This window comes from Buteo buteo, chromosome 24 (assembly GCF_964188355.1).
Source record: "Buteo buteo chromosome 24, bButBut1.hap1.1, whole genome shotgun sequence".
Taxonomy (NCBI): domain Eukaryota; kingdom Metazoa; phylum Chordata; class Aves; order Accipitriformes; family Accipitridae; genus Buteo; species Buteo buteo.
Genome location: NC_134194.1, coordinates 12,773,518 through 12,789,035, shown reverse-complemented (window position 1 = coordinate 12,789,035; position 15,518 = coordinate 12,773,518). Strand labels below are relative to the sequence as shown.

Genomic DNA, 15,518 nt, shown 5'->3' with positions numbered 1-15,518 from the left:
GCCCCCTCCAATCTGGAAATATGGTGCAAAAGCCCAGAAGAGGATTCAGAAGCTGAGAAAGGCTGAAGTGAGCCAGGAGTTCCTTCTTTTCGGTCCTCCTCCATCACATTCTGAATGTAAACCATGTCCAACAAGAAGCAGGCTACCATCAGCTATAAAATTAGCACAGGGGTAAATTCAGGCTCCCAAGGAGGACTGTTGACTGCACACAGCCTCCTGTGTTTCTCTCATCTTGTTTGAAAATTGCATATCTTTTGTTCCGTGCCCTAACCTTGCTTGCAGTTACTAGAGCAGGCTCCAGGGAAAGGCAGCAGGATGCTCCAGTTTTGGCTCTGTTTCTTTTCCTCCTGTTATTGGCATGAGACCGCTGTGCATACAAGTTCAGTGGGATACATTTCATCATACTCCACTGCTCCTAATGGGCCTGTCTTTTGCATTTCTTTTCTGTTTATCTTTTCCCCAGGAAGTTCAGCGGAAAATATGCATCTCGTGATGAAGGTCCCTCAGCTGGACTGGACCATTTTCAAGCACAGCATCAGCACAGCATAAAAGCCAGAGGGTTGTTATTATGGCCAGGTTAGAAAATATTGGGGCTTTTTATTTTTTTTTGCCTTTGTTTAAATACAAATCCTCCTCCCTCCCAAAATGTAACCCAGAGTTGGTGACTAGCAGGCGCCAGTGGGTTGTAGCCTCCTTGTCCGAGGGGGTAAGTGCCTGGGTGCTGCTCAGGAAGGCACAGAGACCTCAGGCCTCAAGGATGGGGCACATCCAAGGCATGGCATGAGTTTTGGGAAAGGCGACAGAGCTGCCCGGCCTGCTCTGTGCCCGGTCCCCAGGCAGGCTCCACAGCTCCCTGCCTCCAACCTGCCTGAGCTGTGCTCACAGCCCTGCCCTGGCACCACAGCTCCATGAGATGCTCAGCTCTTCTGCAAGGAGAGGCAAAATCAGTGCTGAGGGACAAGGACCAGCCCTGCCTGTACCCGGGAGCATCCTCTGCCCCGGCACTGCTTTGCACCGCATGGTCCCAGGTACCGGCACAGTGATGGGTCCATCTCAGCACAAAGGTGAGGAGAGAAACCAGCCGCCCTCTGTCAGAGGGAACCCAGCCCTAAACACAGGGAGGATGCCAGAGCTGGAGAGCCAGGGGAAGGGGCTGCTTTCTGCTCCTGGGAAATAAATATTCCTGCCCCACACCACAGCCCTGAGACCCCCGCACTGGCGCCCTGGCACAGCCTGCCATCCCGGGAATAGAACAGGACGCGCTGCACACCAGCTGTAATTCCCTTTTAATAATACATCACAGGAGGGCTGGCTCAGCAGCCCTCCTCTGCTCGTCCATCTCCTCATTAGCCTTACTCTGCTCGCCCCATTTAGAGCCGGCATGCAAATTAATGGAGCACTAATCAGCTGGGGAGGAGCTATTAATAGTTGTGTGTGTCCCCCCTCTTCCTCCTTCCTTCTCCACCTCCCCTGCCCTCCTCCTGCCTCCGTCCTCGGGTCCCCTGTGCCAGGAGGATGGGGGTACCTGGAAGAGCTCGGAGTCGTCGGTGCTGTACTGGCTGGAGTCGGTCTCCGAGTGCTCCCCGCACCACTGCAGCTCGCTGAAGCAGCCGGCCGAGTCGAAGTCGCTGGCATCCAGCTGAGACAAATCAATCTCGGGGAAGTCAGAGTAGAGGTGCTCCTCGCCAGACACCTCGTACTGGGGAGAGAAGAGAAAGGGGGTGGGTGAGCCCGCCGCCGTGCCAGGGGGGCAGGCAGCAGCAGGCAGCAGCAACCACCCAAGGAGACGGCCGCTCTCCCGGCGCGCTGTTGCCTCCCCTCGAGCCCATTACTCAGACCCTCTTTCGAATAAGCTTTGGCAAGTGGCTCCAGGAGCAATTACACAGCAGTGCAGAGCGCAGAGAGCACCTCTTTACTGCGCATCTTGCAAATCGGTTTGCACAGCCTGGCACTGGCACTGCTGGTTACTGAAAGCTGCCCCGCAACTGCCACAACCCCCCCCCTTGTGTCCCGCGCCACGGCAGGTGTCAAAACAGCAGCATCTGCATTGGAAGAGCTTCATCTCCTCTGGCGAGCAGAAGCTCAGGGCACAGCACAGCTGCCCGGACTGTAGCAAAGCCGCTGCTGGTGCTCTTAGGGGGAACTGAAGCCATTCCTGCCTTTGGTGCCCTAAGGGTGACATCCAGGGTTATCCAGCTGCCCTCAGGATCAGCAATAACAGAGCGAGGCAAGAGACTTGGGCGCACGTGAGAGCAAACCACGGGGCCAGGCTCCGGTGGGCAGCCTCGCGCCCGGTCAGCCTGGCTGCTCCACACCCTGTCCCCGTCCCCGTCCCCCCCACATGGCACCGAACTACTCAGGACCAGTCCCTCCGGGGAAGCTGCACGTCCTGCATGTCCCAAGGCACTGCCAAGGCAATACAGACCCCGGTCCCCGCATCGCACACGCAGGATGAGAAAAACAGCACGGAAACGAATCAATGTCCCGGCGCACGTGGGGCGATGCGAGCTCTAGGAACCGAGCTAAAAATCTCCATTTAACCACAGAAAGGAGCCGGGACCTGCCCCGCTTCTGCCCGGCTCCCAGCCGCTGCCCAGCCACAAAGCCCTGCGGCTGCATCCAGCACCCACGGGAGCGAGGGCTGGCACCCACACGGCCCTGCCTGCACCGCCGCTCGCTGCCTGCACCAAGCCCTCGGGTCCTGCTTGGTTTTGCCGCTGGTGTCTGGGTTCAAAAGCAGAGGGGAAAGGTCTGGTGCGACTCCTCCCGGTATTGGCTGCCCGGGGGGAGTTTTCTGGCGATGAGGGAAGCAAGTTTGTTTACAGAGCAAATGGATTTTGGAGCAGGCAAACATCTGAGCATGTGAGGGAGGCTGCAGGGGCAGGAGAACGTGGGGGCCTCCCCTCCTGAAGTGCCCTGGAAGGTTGTCCTCCGACACTGAACCGGAAGGAAAAGGGATTTCAAACCGAGCTGCAGGAATGGAAAACACAGCATTTCTCTCTTTCTCTTCTCCTTTGTTTTTAATTGGGATAATCTGGGATTATTGATTGTGTTCCCATAGGCTGAGAAGCCTGTGTACCATGCTCCCCACCCGGTTTAGAACACCCTGTGCCACACCAAAGGACACTCCTGTGCACACACCCACTCCCATTTTGCATTTCTCACCTGCTTTCTGCTCTGTCCCATCCCTGGGGCAGTGGAAGAAAGGGCGAGTGGTTTGGAAGATGCAGCAAGGGTAGGGGAGAGCAACTTCACGGCCGAATAGCGAGCCAGTGCCATGTCCCAGCAACAGGCTGCCAGCCCGGCCGTGCCCACGGCCGCAGCGGGGCTGGGGACGGTGGGGAGCTGCTGACGCTGCCCCAGCCTCGCCGGCGCAGGCAAAGCACTGCGAGGGGCTGGGGAGCTGCCCCTGCGCTGGAGGGATGCTCTTCTCAGCGTCCTCCCTCCACCCTGCTGCGGGAGGGACGTGTATCAGGTTGACGTCCACGAGCGTGGTGCCACCAAGCATGTCGGGCACAAAAAAATTCTGTGCAAACCCCTGAACGGCTCTGGGATACCGATACCCCTCGTGGGCCCCCCAAGGCTGGGGCTCTTCAAACCAGCTCTGCAAAAACCTTTGCTCCCCAAGTGGTCAGAGCGCATGTAGCAGGTCAAGGGTCCCCGTCCTCATCACTGCCAGCTCTGGGGGACACAGATGTTACCTTTCCCCTAGCTCTCCTGTCTCCTCTGCTCAGGGGCATCCTGGGCTGCTCTGGGATCAGACGGCCTCTGGCCGTTCAGATGTGTCCCTTACCTGCTGCGGCTTGTCCCTGCTTTCCTGCCACTGCTCTTGCGCCTGCTCCAGAAAAAGTCTTGCAACAACTCCGGCTCCCCCTTCTCCCCAAATCTTCCCATGGGAACACAGGCAAAGACTTTTATTTTTAGAAAAGCCATACATATATATATGTGTGTCTCTCTGTGTGTGTGCGCGCGTTCAATTAAAAATAGCAAAGCAGTCAAATTGTCCTGCTCCTTTTGATATGCCACAAGGGAAAAGATCCTGGTGCTGAGATCACAAGGAGCAGCTGACACCAGTGCTCGGGATGTCTTTTGATCAACTCCACAGATGTGACACGTCCCCATTGGCAACAGGGCTTGGTAAAAATAAACTCCTGCGATCCAATGCTGCTGAGCTGCCCTCTTTGGGCACCCCAGAGGCAGGAGTGCCCCGGCACTGCCACGCTGCGTGCAGCCATCCCGAGGCAGTGGCTGCCTGTGGATGCTCCCAGATTCCCAGCTAGCACAGGTCAGGAGTGCCTGAAAACTCAGCTCTGCCTACATCAGTGTCCTCCCCCTTGGAAAAAGCGGGCAGAGCCTTTGCTCAGCACGGACACCCGCACGGGCACCCAGCAGGGCATCCCAGCATGAAGCCACAGCTCCAGCCAGCCCCCTCTGCATTTAACTGGCCTAGCCACCGAGGACTTGAGTCTCTGGAGGGAATCCATCCCTCTGAGCACCGCTAGCCCAGCACTGAGTGCTGAGAGCAGAGCCCCTCTGGGCCGCAGGGGTGGGGGAGAACGCAGCCCCCTGCCCAGGTAGGGGGTGGCAGCAGCGATGGGGAGGCTCCCTGCGGGCACTGGACCTCATCTGCTCTGACTTTCCCTTTTCCCACCCTTTGCATTTCCTGCTGCCTTGGGAGAGGAGTGAACTTTTGTTCTAATTTTACTCGGGAGTTTGTAGGAAGATCAGCCATGGGTTCTTGGTGTGCAGCCAGCAAACACCCATGGAGACATGCTCAAAAATTCAGAGGCATCCTCCAGCCCAGACACCTGGCCCGTGCACGCTGCAGCATGGCTGCGACCAGAAAGCTGCCGGCAGCTCATTGCGACTTGTCTGATGAATCCCTGCTCCGGGGAAGAGGGATGCCCAGGCAGCTACGTGCGTGCCCCTGTGCCACACACCTACATCCAAGCCTGGGCATCCCCTCCAGCAGCAGGAGCACCCCGCAGCAGCACCGCGTGGGCAGCTGCAGCAGAAAGCCAAAGCTAAAAGGTGGAGGGCATTTGGGGGAACGGCTTCTGTTCAGAGACATCCTCCTCGGCTTTCTTTAAAGCATGAACCAGCTCTGACCTCAGCCCTAGCAGAAACGCAATTGCAATTGCAGGACAAAGAGGCAGCTGATACTCGCTTGCGTGTTGCAAGGAGCTTCGCCTCTGCAGAGGCTTTGCTTGCTGGGAGGACAGAGCATTAACGTTTTTATTCATTTACTGCTGAGCTCAGCAGCCCTTCCCCGCTGCGGGGGGGTTCTAACTTCAATCGTGGGAGCAGGAGTTGCCCCGGGAGGCTGGCAGGGACCCTCATGCCGAGGGTTTGTGCTCGTTTCGTGTCCCTGCAGAGGCTGGCCGGATCCGGCAGCAGCCGTGCTGTGCCTGCCTGGGGACAGCCTGGAGAGCAGGAGGGCTCTGTGCCCACCGTGGTCACGCCGCCCCGCTGCCAGCCCCACTGTCCATGTCCACCACGGCAGAGGTGGCAATAGCGAGAAAGCGCAAGGCACAGTCTCCCAACTGGCAGTCAAGGACGTCCAGAGGTCACCTCGCAAACTCTCCTGTCCCGGGGAGCCTCGGCTGCACCTAAGCGTTTCCAGACCAGTACCAGCAGGGCCTCTCCCCAACCACTGCGGGTGAGGAGGGGCCAGCTCCAACCCCAGCCTGCGCTATGCCTTCTCCTGGAAACCCCATGGGAGCAAATCACTCTAAGAGCTTCTGGTGGCTCCTTGGTCAGCATCCCTCTGTCTCCCGGGGCTGCAAGAGCTCCCGGGTGCTCCGGGGACTGCACCCACCAGGGCACCTGCTGCTCTAACTCCCCATCCCTTTGCAAAGCCCCCCTATCTTTGCCCTTCCCAGGGCAGCGGCAAGGCGGACTGGGACGAGGACCTGGCGTGGGGGTTAGCTCCATCTCCCTGCCCGATCGTGAGAGTGGCCATCGCGGGCAACCGTCTCTAGTGTCCCCAGCAGCTCCGGCACGTGTCCTGGGCTGGACCTGCAGCAGGGTGAGGGCAGCCACTGGCTGCAGCCACATCCAAGGATGCCCCGTTGAGCACAGCTCAGTGCTGGTTCCCAGCATCGCGGGGACGGCAGGTGGGACATTTCCCCTTTCAGGTCTTTCTCCTGCTTTGGGGCAGTGTTAACTCAGGTGCAGGAGTATGTGAGGTCTCACCTCTGCAGAGACATGAGGTTCTTCTCCAAGCCCAACTCTAATTCAAATATCGGATTAACGAGACAGGAAATGTTTTCCTCTTCTCCAGTGTCAACTTGGGCTCTGCAGACTAAACCCCCCAGTCAGCAGGGCTGGAGAGCCGGGCTGGGACCAGGCTGCTGGCTCCCAGGGGCAGCCGTACCCAGTAAGCCCACCAAGAGCAGACCTTGGCTCCACACGTGTGCGGCCAGCTTGCCCGGGGAGCAGGCAGCGCACGGCCCTCCCGCCTGCCAGCCTGAAAACAGGCACCTACAACCCAGAGTTCAGCAGCCTTCAGGCAAATGCTGATGCTCTGGGGTTTTGCCTTCCCTGCAGCAAGCCTGGGAGAGAAGCAAAGGGGCGATGCCACCTCTGGACATCATCTTGGAGGAACTGCAGCCCTGCTGCCAGGCAATCGCAACCTAAACCAGGGCAGGCAAGAGAGCTCAGCTGGCCATTGCCTGCTTAACTGGCTCAGAGAGGCTGGGGACAGGGCAGTGACCATGACAAAGAGAACTCTAGGTCCTCTCCTCTGTCATATCCCCAACAACAACACCGGTAGAAATCTCCCTTATCTGCAAAACCCCTGGGTCCAGCCCCTTGAAGTTGTGGCCAAGTGTTTTGCAGCGAGGCTCTGAGCGCGCTGGGCCATGGCACACGCATTGTGCTCATGCTTAGTGAGGCTGCAAAAGTTTCGGCTTCTGAAGTCTGCCGGCGCGAAAGCGCTGCTGGACGGGCGCAGCGCCTTCGCAGGAACTTAATCCTGTTTAAGCCTGGGAGGCCAGATTTGCATTGCCACCTGCATACACGGCCCCAGGATGCTTTGCAATTGCCCTGTCACTCACATGCCACTTTGCTGTACAGAAAAAAGGAAGGAAAGCAAGCGGCAGCACCTCAGAGGGGCCAAAGGAACCGGCCAGAAACAGGCAGCCCATCTCCTCGCTGAGGAGCCGAAGCGGTGACTCAGCCCCGCACGGAGCCTCCTCCCTCCCCACAGCCAAGTGCCTACCCAAAGCATTAAGGGATAAATATACATCCGCACGCGCTGGAGACAGAGCCCCAAATTAGCCAGTAGCATTTAGGCTGGGACCCAAATCAGCAGAAGGTGAGAAATGCCGAGAACATCAAGTGCCGGCTCCCGCCAGCCCCCCCCGCGGCAGCACGGGCAGCGCTGGCTCCCGGTGCCCGCGTTTGTGGCTGGCCGGGGAGTTTCCCCCTCCTCACCCTCACCCCGGGCTTGTCTCTAAAAAGGAAAGAAAATCCTTGGGCAGGGGTTTTGGAGAGAGCCGTCCGGGCTTATCAGGGAAATCCGTAATCACAGACTGCTTGCAACGGGGATTACAGCCATGCAGGCAGGCGGGCACCGGGCGGCTGCTTCGCCGGGATGAACTCTCCCCCGGGCAGGCGGCAGCGGGCTGGCTGGTGCGGCAGCTGGCATGGTTGCCCCAGGCCCGCTAGCGGCTTCGGGCAGGTGGGACCCCCCCTCGGGCAGCCAGGGACGGGCGCCTGCAGATCCCCAGCACCGTCCCGGGTTGCCCCGGAACCCGAGCGGGGAGGCAACGGGGGCACACGGCCACTGCGACCCACGCCGGGGCCAAAGCCAGCCCCGTCCGCTCCCGGGGTGCACCCTGCTGTCCCCATGGCTCCCACCCAGGGGACGCGGTCCCCACGCGGTCAGGCCACCAGCACCCCGGGGTGGCAAAGCTGGGTGCTGCCAGCCCCTTATCATCCCCAAGGACACGCCAGCTGCCTCCCAGCCCTCCCAGCCCAGAGGGACCTGTGCGGGGCGGGCATCCCCCCGCCAGTAGCGGGGAGGAGGGAAGAGGTGAGGATGGAGGAGAGAGCTATAAATAAGTGTAAATACAGCAAGAAGGCACCTGGCCAGAGCTGTGAAGGTCACCGGAGTGTCTGCCAGCAGATAAGCAACCCCCCTCCCCACTGGCATTTGACAAAATGTCACTGTGAATGAGGGAGAGGTGGTGTCGGGTTGTGCCTTGGCCCGGCCGCCCCTCGTCACCCCCCCCCCGATATTTATAGCCTGAGAGCCCCAAAGCGGAGGGTGAGCGGTCCCCCCTCGTAAGGCAGCGAAGGCAGAGGGGACCCTGCCTGCAAACACACCGACGTGACATGGTGGTGGGAGGCACGAGGAGCGCCGAAGCAGGGCTGTGCAGCAGCAGGCTGCCGCTCCCTCATCCAGCTCCCCAGTTTTGGGGCAAAAGGAGCACAGGAATCTCCCAGGGTCTGCACAGAGGCGTGCAACACCTCGCCGTCCTGCTAGGAGCCGGGCATTTCGCCCTCTGCACTCTGTTGATTTTTAATTTTTTTTAATTCCTACTAATCTGTTTTAACGATTCAGCCCAGCCAGCGGGAGGAAAAACCAGCACTAGCATTTAAAGCCCGGACAAAATAAATAGCAGGTTGATCCTTTCTTCCACTCGAGCTGCTCAGAAACAACCGCTGCTTGTCCGCATTGCCGTGGCACGTGGGAGCCGCCGCGGCGGTGCCAGGCCCCACGCCGGACGCCCCGCACCGACACGCGTGGAGCAGCCGCCCTCCGGACACAGCCCGGGAATCGCAGAGCGGGCGAGGGGAGGGGGTGCAGGCAGCACCAGGTACCCGGCCCAGCGGCACCAGCAGGCCAAGGGGTGCTCGGTGCCAGGCTCTGAGCCACAGCCCGAGTGTGAACACAGTCTCGCTCGCTGACTTTTGTCTTACATTAGAAAGGTGTAATTAAGATCAACCATGAGATGCCAGTAGTAGGAAATATTAAACATTAACTGCAAACAATAAACATGAACTTGCCAGGATATCTTTGATATGGAGGAAAGATGGAAGAAATTGCACTAAGCTATCCTTGAGTCACAGGATAGAAAAAAGGAGCCTGAGATACTGGTAATAATGCCCTGAATAAACAACGCTCTGCTGGAACACTTTAAACAAAGGTGTGTCAGGTTTAGGAAGAAGGGCAGCAGCAAAGTATATCACAGGTTAGAGAGCTGCATGTTCATACTATACGCGGCAGCTGTTTATTTGGACTCCAAATACAGAGTCCAGCTTATTTTTGCCTGAGCTCTGGGACGGGCCAGCCCAGGGCTGCAGGACCCGCTGGTGCCGCAGCAGAGCTGGGGAGACCCCGCAGCCCCAGCCGCCCTGCACAGAGCCCAAAGCACCTCTCCACTGCCGTCGCCCTCCAGCACCGCTGCCGCCCAAGCACGAGGCAAGGGCAGAAAAGGAGAACCGACGGTTGTTCTGCCCCACGCAAGGAGAGGGGGCAGCAGGTAGATGCAGCTCCTCTCAACACCAGCTAATGGAAACAGCACCCGCTGACTGTGGCTGCAGCCAAGCACCATGCCGTGCCAGCGGCTGCTGCTGCCGTGTCCCCGGGATACGGTCTGCCAGGCAGAGGGCTGTCCGGGCAGTGCCAGCATGCTCAGGCACACACAGCGTGCTGATAACACTGTCTCCCATTGCAAGAGAAATGACAGCTTTATCCTGCGCCCCTCGAGCCAAACAGCAGCACCCATGCCAACCCTGCCAGCAGCTAGCCCAGCAACCACCGCCCATCACCGGCTGATCCTGGCGCAGCAGAGAGCAGCACCCCCAAATATGCGTGTGCCAGCGGCTGCTGCCAGCCTTGCTCCCATCACCGACAGGTGCTGCTGCAGGCAGCGGGGCTGGCATTGCTCGGTGGCATCAGCCAGGCAGGGCACAGGGCTGGTGCTGAACCCTGGTGGTGTTTTCTAAGAAATTCCTTGTTATCTGCCCCAAAACCAAAGGCAAGACCAACAGACAGCAACCGGCGCGTGCCGAGCCAGGTACAAAAGCACAGTGGGAATTGAGATGTCCCATCAGCTCGGGAGGTCTCCAGCCCTGCCATGCGATCCCCTGGCCGTGGGGAGAGAGGCACAGGCAGGAGCAGGCAGGTTTTGCGCTCCAGAACGACATTCACCTCCTCGCCGCAGCATTTCTCCAGCGAGGCGGCACAGCCTGCACGGGGCAAGGACAGAGCAAGAGGTGGCACAAGCCCTGCAGCCTCGAGAGGCTCCACGCAGAGGATGATGCCCAGCAGGACAGGGAGCAGCAGGGGCCGTGGCAGAGACCAGCGGGGGCATCAAGACCCCAAAACTCTCAGGACGCCTTCCACTCGCAGACCCATAGCTGGAGGCGGCAGCAAACGCTGTGGCCCCACAAGACAGGCTGGGGACCCCCGGGAGCGGAGGTGACCCCGAGCTCCAGCCAGGCTGGCGGCACAGGGGGGCCAGGCTGCGCTGTGGGAGGGGGCAAGCACCTGACTCACCGAGGAGCTGACTATTAGCCAGCTTCTGCTGGTCACAAAAATTCCCCGCGACGGCAACTCCCTCCTTTTGAAAGGAAAACATGAGGGGGCGATTATTTTCAGACGTTCCTCTTCTGATGCCCTGGCAGCCAGCAGCCACATGATGGCTGTGGGCAGAGGGACGCCAGCGAGGAGCCTCCCCCGGGGTCAGGGTGGCTGCAGGGGCCAGCGGGGGAGCAGTCCTGCCCCTGCCCTGCTCTGGCCACCGGCCCCTTCGCAGGTTTGGTCACCAGCTTGTGGGCTGACAGGGCTCCACAAGACCCCTTCTGTCTGGAGGATATTGCAAACGTCTTCCCATGGCATAGCCCTTCCCAGCTAACACCAGTTCAGCTCCGTGGGCACTGTTCGCCCCGGCACCGGCAGCCCTTCACCCCTCTCAGGTGACTGCAAGAGCAAATCCCTGCCAAGAGGCAGCGAGCAACTGTCCCTCCAGCTCCCCACACTAGAAGTGAGGATGAACCCGCAGCAGCACGAGGAAAGCAGAGCCGCTGCCCGCAGGGAGCATGGTAGACATCACTGTGTCATGCCATGTCGGGTTCCTGCTCCAGCTCCAGAGCTGCCCAGGTGAGCCCAGCCTCAGCCGTGCTCCCTCCCCGCAGCCACAGCCTTGGGATCTTCTGCGGTGTTGTACTTGGAAAGCTCCCCTTGGCTTTGCCAGGAGCCACAGCTGCAGCCTGTGGTCCTGGGAATCCCTGAACTACTTCTGGGGGCTGGCACAGGCAACGTGGGGTAGCCAGGAGGCTTTCGGGGTCCACGGGCAAGCGGCAGGGAGCGAGCGTGCCAGCAGGGCAGACTCTCAGTTGCGCCAGAGCCACTCGCCCCGCGGTGCCGCCAGCTCTGGCGTCGCTGCCTTGAGGCTGTGAAACGGCACGAGAGGGAAGACCAGCTCCGGGTGAACTATGGTTACTGAAATATTCCCCTCCCCTGGCTCGGGACACCAAAGACAGGGCTTTCTGGGTGGCAGCTAGCAGGAGGCAGCGGCTCGGCAGGCAGCCTGGCTTTGCCACACTCGGCAGGGGGGCTGTAATTCCCAGCGCGTTCTGGCGCTCCGTGTCAGCGGATCCACAGCCGTGAAACGGGAGCTGAGGTTAAAGCTGGCCTGAATCCTGCCCCTTTACATACACATCTGGTGAGCGGGTGGAGAAAACCTGCTGACTGCTGGACACCACAGCCCGCCGTTATCCCTCTGCCAGGTCTGTGACCATCTTCTGCAGGATGCTCTTCACCTCCCCGAGCCATAGGCACCTTTTCGGACCTCACCAGTGCTCCCGTACAGAGCAGGGACTGTCCGGGCAGCCTGTCCCCTGCCGGGAGCACTCCCAGTCCCTTTTGCCACGGAGGTGGCAGGCAGGGAAGGGAGGAAAGCGTGTCTCCTGCCTGCCTGCCTGCCTGCAGTTTTGTATTGAAGCTCAGAGAGGTGTTGAGGCTTTCCCCACCATGGAAGACAGTGCAGTGCCCCACACTGTTTGGTGCTGCCCGTGCCGCCGGCAGCAAAGCACCCTCTTAGCACTAATCAGGACGAGGCAGGAGACGGGGAAGGTTCAAGCTGGGGTTAAGAAGGTGCAAGGAGGATCTTCCTGCATTAGCCTGACCTCCTAGAGGGTCCAGCCCCGATGCTCTGCTGCCACAGGCACGCTCCAGTGATGCGCTGTGCCCTGCCAGGGGTTAGGGCACCATCACCAAACCTGACCCACTGTGACCCTCAACAGACCCTTTCTCCTGCCAGACCCTGGCTACACTGGCTGTCCTGCTGGGGGTCTCCAGGGGATGCCCTGCTGTGCCCAGCTCCCACGTGGAAAATGAAGTTTTCGGCTGGAGGCGCAAGGCCTCAAAGGATGAAAACCGCTGCGGAAAGGGCAAAACTGCTCAGATCTGTCCGTACCCTCCCACCAGGCCTGTCCATGCATGCCGAGGCCCATATCCCGGCAGGGGTGGAAGTGCCAGCCCTGCCCAGCCCTCCCTGCCAGGTGAGCGAGCGCTGCCAGCCACCCCTCGCTGCATCCCCCTGCTGCAGGGGAACAGGCAGCGCTGCCTGCACCAGCTCCTGCCTGCTGCCCTGCACCCCATGGCGTGGCCATGCTGCCTGCACCTCACTGCTCCCCATCACCAGGGTCCCCTGCGAGAGCAAGGAGAGGGGTCGCCCCTACCCCTTCTGCTGAATCAGGGGTTCCCTCCTCTCCCCACTCGGACAGCCCATCAGCCGGGCACTGCAGTCTCCCTGATTAAATTAATGCCCATTTTCTGCACAGTGCCTGGAGGTGTCCTGGCCAGAGGAGATGCGTCACCACCCGGTGCGGTCACCGCTTGGCTCTGCTCTGGCACGACTCTAACTGTGCTCCCCAGGAAAGCCAGCAAGGGGGGAGTGGGGGAGCCTGGGCACTGGTGGGCAGGCACGACACAGGCGCAGGCACCTCCTGGGCTTGCCAGGGGAAGGCTGTGCCAGCCCCAGCACCCCAAAACTGCAGAGAGCTGGCACAGCTGCATCGCCCCTTCAGTGACTCAAACCACCTAAAAAGGTGGTGGGGAAGGGGGATGCTGAACAGCTGGGTATTTGCCAGGTGGGCATCATCAGTGCTAGGAAACCACCGGTATTAACTAACTGATCAAAAGTATTGATCCTATTCCAATTATTACAGTGGGGAAACTGAGGCACGGGAAGGTGAAAGGAGAGCAGGTTACAGCAGGTCCCGTGACCACGGGCTATGTACACAGCTCCCAGCGTGGACGGTGGAGGCGTGATCCCTGAGCAGCACCTCTGGGGCTGCGGTGCAGGCACTGCCAGCACCCGCTGCACGTTCACTAGCACAACCTGTTTGGCCTGGGGATTTCCCGGTGCTACACCAACCGGCACAAGGCTTTGCTGTGCCTGGGTCCGCACCAGAGCACTGCCAGTGTCCCGGGAAGTGGTGGGTGTCCCAGCCAGGCCACCTGTCCCCGGGGACCCGGGGCTGGGACTCTGTCCCTGCTTTTTGGCTTGGCAGGGAGCATTTCTGGGAGCCGCAGCCTGGAGCTGGCACTGCCAACCTGGCTGCTCCTCCAAGCTTTCCCCAGCATTGGGACCTTTCCCCCCACTGCAAACAACTGACTCACCCCGGAAAGAAACTGCTCAAGATCTCCAGATAGAAAAATCCCTCTGAGGGCAAAACGCTCCTTCAGGAGCACATGCAAACCCGGGCGATCACCCACACACACAAAGCTTCACGCTATTCCAAATTCCCCGCTGCGAGGGACCACACCTTTCCCCTCCCCAAAACCCCAGCCCGACAGGCTCCGGCGGGGCGCGCAGGAGCTGCGCGCCCAGGTGGGGTCCAGCCGCTCCCTGCTGCGGCGGCTGGGGGCTGGGACCTCTCCCCCCCCAAACCAGTGGGGGTGAAGCCCACGAACATGAGTTCCTATGCTTAAATCAGACCCTTTTACTTGCTCCGTGTCCTGTGCCAGCTCCCTCACAACCCTACCCTGAGCTTGCCCGCTCCCGAGCCTTGTTCCCCGCTGGTTTTGACCCTAGCTGATCCTGGGATCAACATAAAGCTTGAGACCCCAGGGCAGGCTGGCCTGAAATCCAGACCCGAAATCTGGATCTGACAGCCGGGTGCCCAGGAACTGGTCTGACCCACCATCCAGGAGCACCAGAGCCGAGGGTCCCCTCCGGCACGGGGACGGCCGCCTCTGCCCTGGCAGTGCCACGTCCCAGACGGCCTGAATCCCCACGCAGGGCTCGCAGGGATTACGGTGCCTGCTTGGTGTGCCACCTTCACGCGCTGTGAACGGTCCCAGCGCCTGGCAGCAGCTCCCCAGTCATGTGAACGGCTCCAGCCACCGGCCCCACCGCTGCCTCCGCGCCTCGCTTTTGCCCGGTCCACCTCCCTGCGCCACAGAGGACATCCAGCTCCCTCCGCTCCCTCCGCTCCCCGTGTCGGGGGCTGCCGTGCGGGAGCGCGGCCGGGTGCCCTTGGGCAGAGCCTCCAATGTCACCTCGCAGGGCAGCGCAACGGGTCCGGCAAGGAGGCGGGCAGCAAAGCCCACGGCCGCGCTCGGCACGGCACCGGCAGAGGAACCTCGCGGGGACGCTGCCTGGACCACGCGGGCCAAGCCCACGGGTAAAGCTGACTTCACACCCTCCCACCGCTGCCGGAGGCGAACGAACCACCCCTGTGCCTCCGAGCCCCTGGCAGCACGGGCACGGCGGGCACGGCACCGCAGCAAGCAAACGCCTGGGTCTCTCCATCCAGCGCTCCTCTGCGAGCGCGGCTTCCAACCGTGGGCGACTGGGTGGAGACACGCGTCCCCAGACCCAGCCGAGCTGTGCTCGGTTATGCAAACCACAACGGGAGCTGTTTCAACGAGTTGGACCGCTGCCTGGCAGTCAGGTGCCTTCTCCTCCTCCTCCTCCCGAAACGGCTGCCAGTCCCCTGTGGGCAGCCGCCCAGGCTCCTGCGGGTGCCTCCGTCCCCACGCCGAACACCACGTGCCTGCTATGAACAAGGGGCTCTCCCTCCCTGGGGTGCCCCAGCAGGTGGGGGCAGGCACGGGGGCTCATTGTCCCTCAGCACGAGGCGCTGTTATCCCCCAGCGCAGCTGTGAACCAGCCCCGTCAGCGGGTTCCACAGTCCTTGAGGCGTCCTCAAGTGCCCCCGTACCGCCGACGCACAGCGTGCACCACGGGCAATCAGAGGAAAGGTTGTCCGTGCGCAGCTCGCGCCCACGTGATGCCCGTCGTGCTCAGACGGGAGCAGGGAACCGGGGCCGTGCAAGCCCCAGGGTGCAGCAGAGGTGGGGAAGGGGCCGCTTGCCCCATGGCTGGTGAGTTTTGCCCAGCACTATGGCTGTGCTGGCATTTCCCACCCTGTCTGCATCCTTGGTGGGATGCAGGAACCCAAGCAGACTGCTCCCCGGGACCTGCTGCGATCAAAATTTGGAGGGCTGCGGGAAAAAACCAGTCAAGGTGCTGTGAGCCACAAAGGAGGCCTCT

The 15,518-nt window shown here is 60.8% G+C and overlaps 1 protein-coding gene across 6 annotated transcripts in view; it reads right to left on the bottom strand.

The window, feature by feature from the left end:
• The window catches only part of PPARGC1B (PPARG coactivator 1 beta), a 58,158-nt gene that overhangs the window by 20,527 nt on the left and 22,113 nt on the right, over nt 1-15,518 (bottom strand). For all 6 annotated transcript variants that reach the window (XR_012654285.1, XR_012654287.1, XM_075056521.1 and 3 more), the window contains exon 2: nt 1,526-1,699. Coding sequence is in view for 4 of the 6 variants with exons in the window: in XM_075056521.1 (XP_074912622.1) it covers nt 1,526-1,699 (174 nt within the window). In the remaining 2 variants the exon portion in view is untranslated. The remainder of the gene's footprint in view (nt 1-1,525; nt 1,700-15,518) is intronic.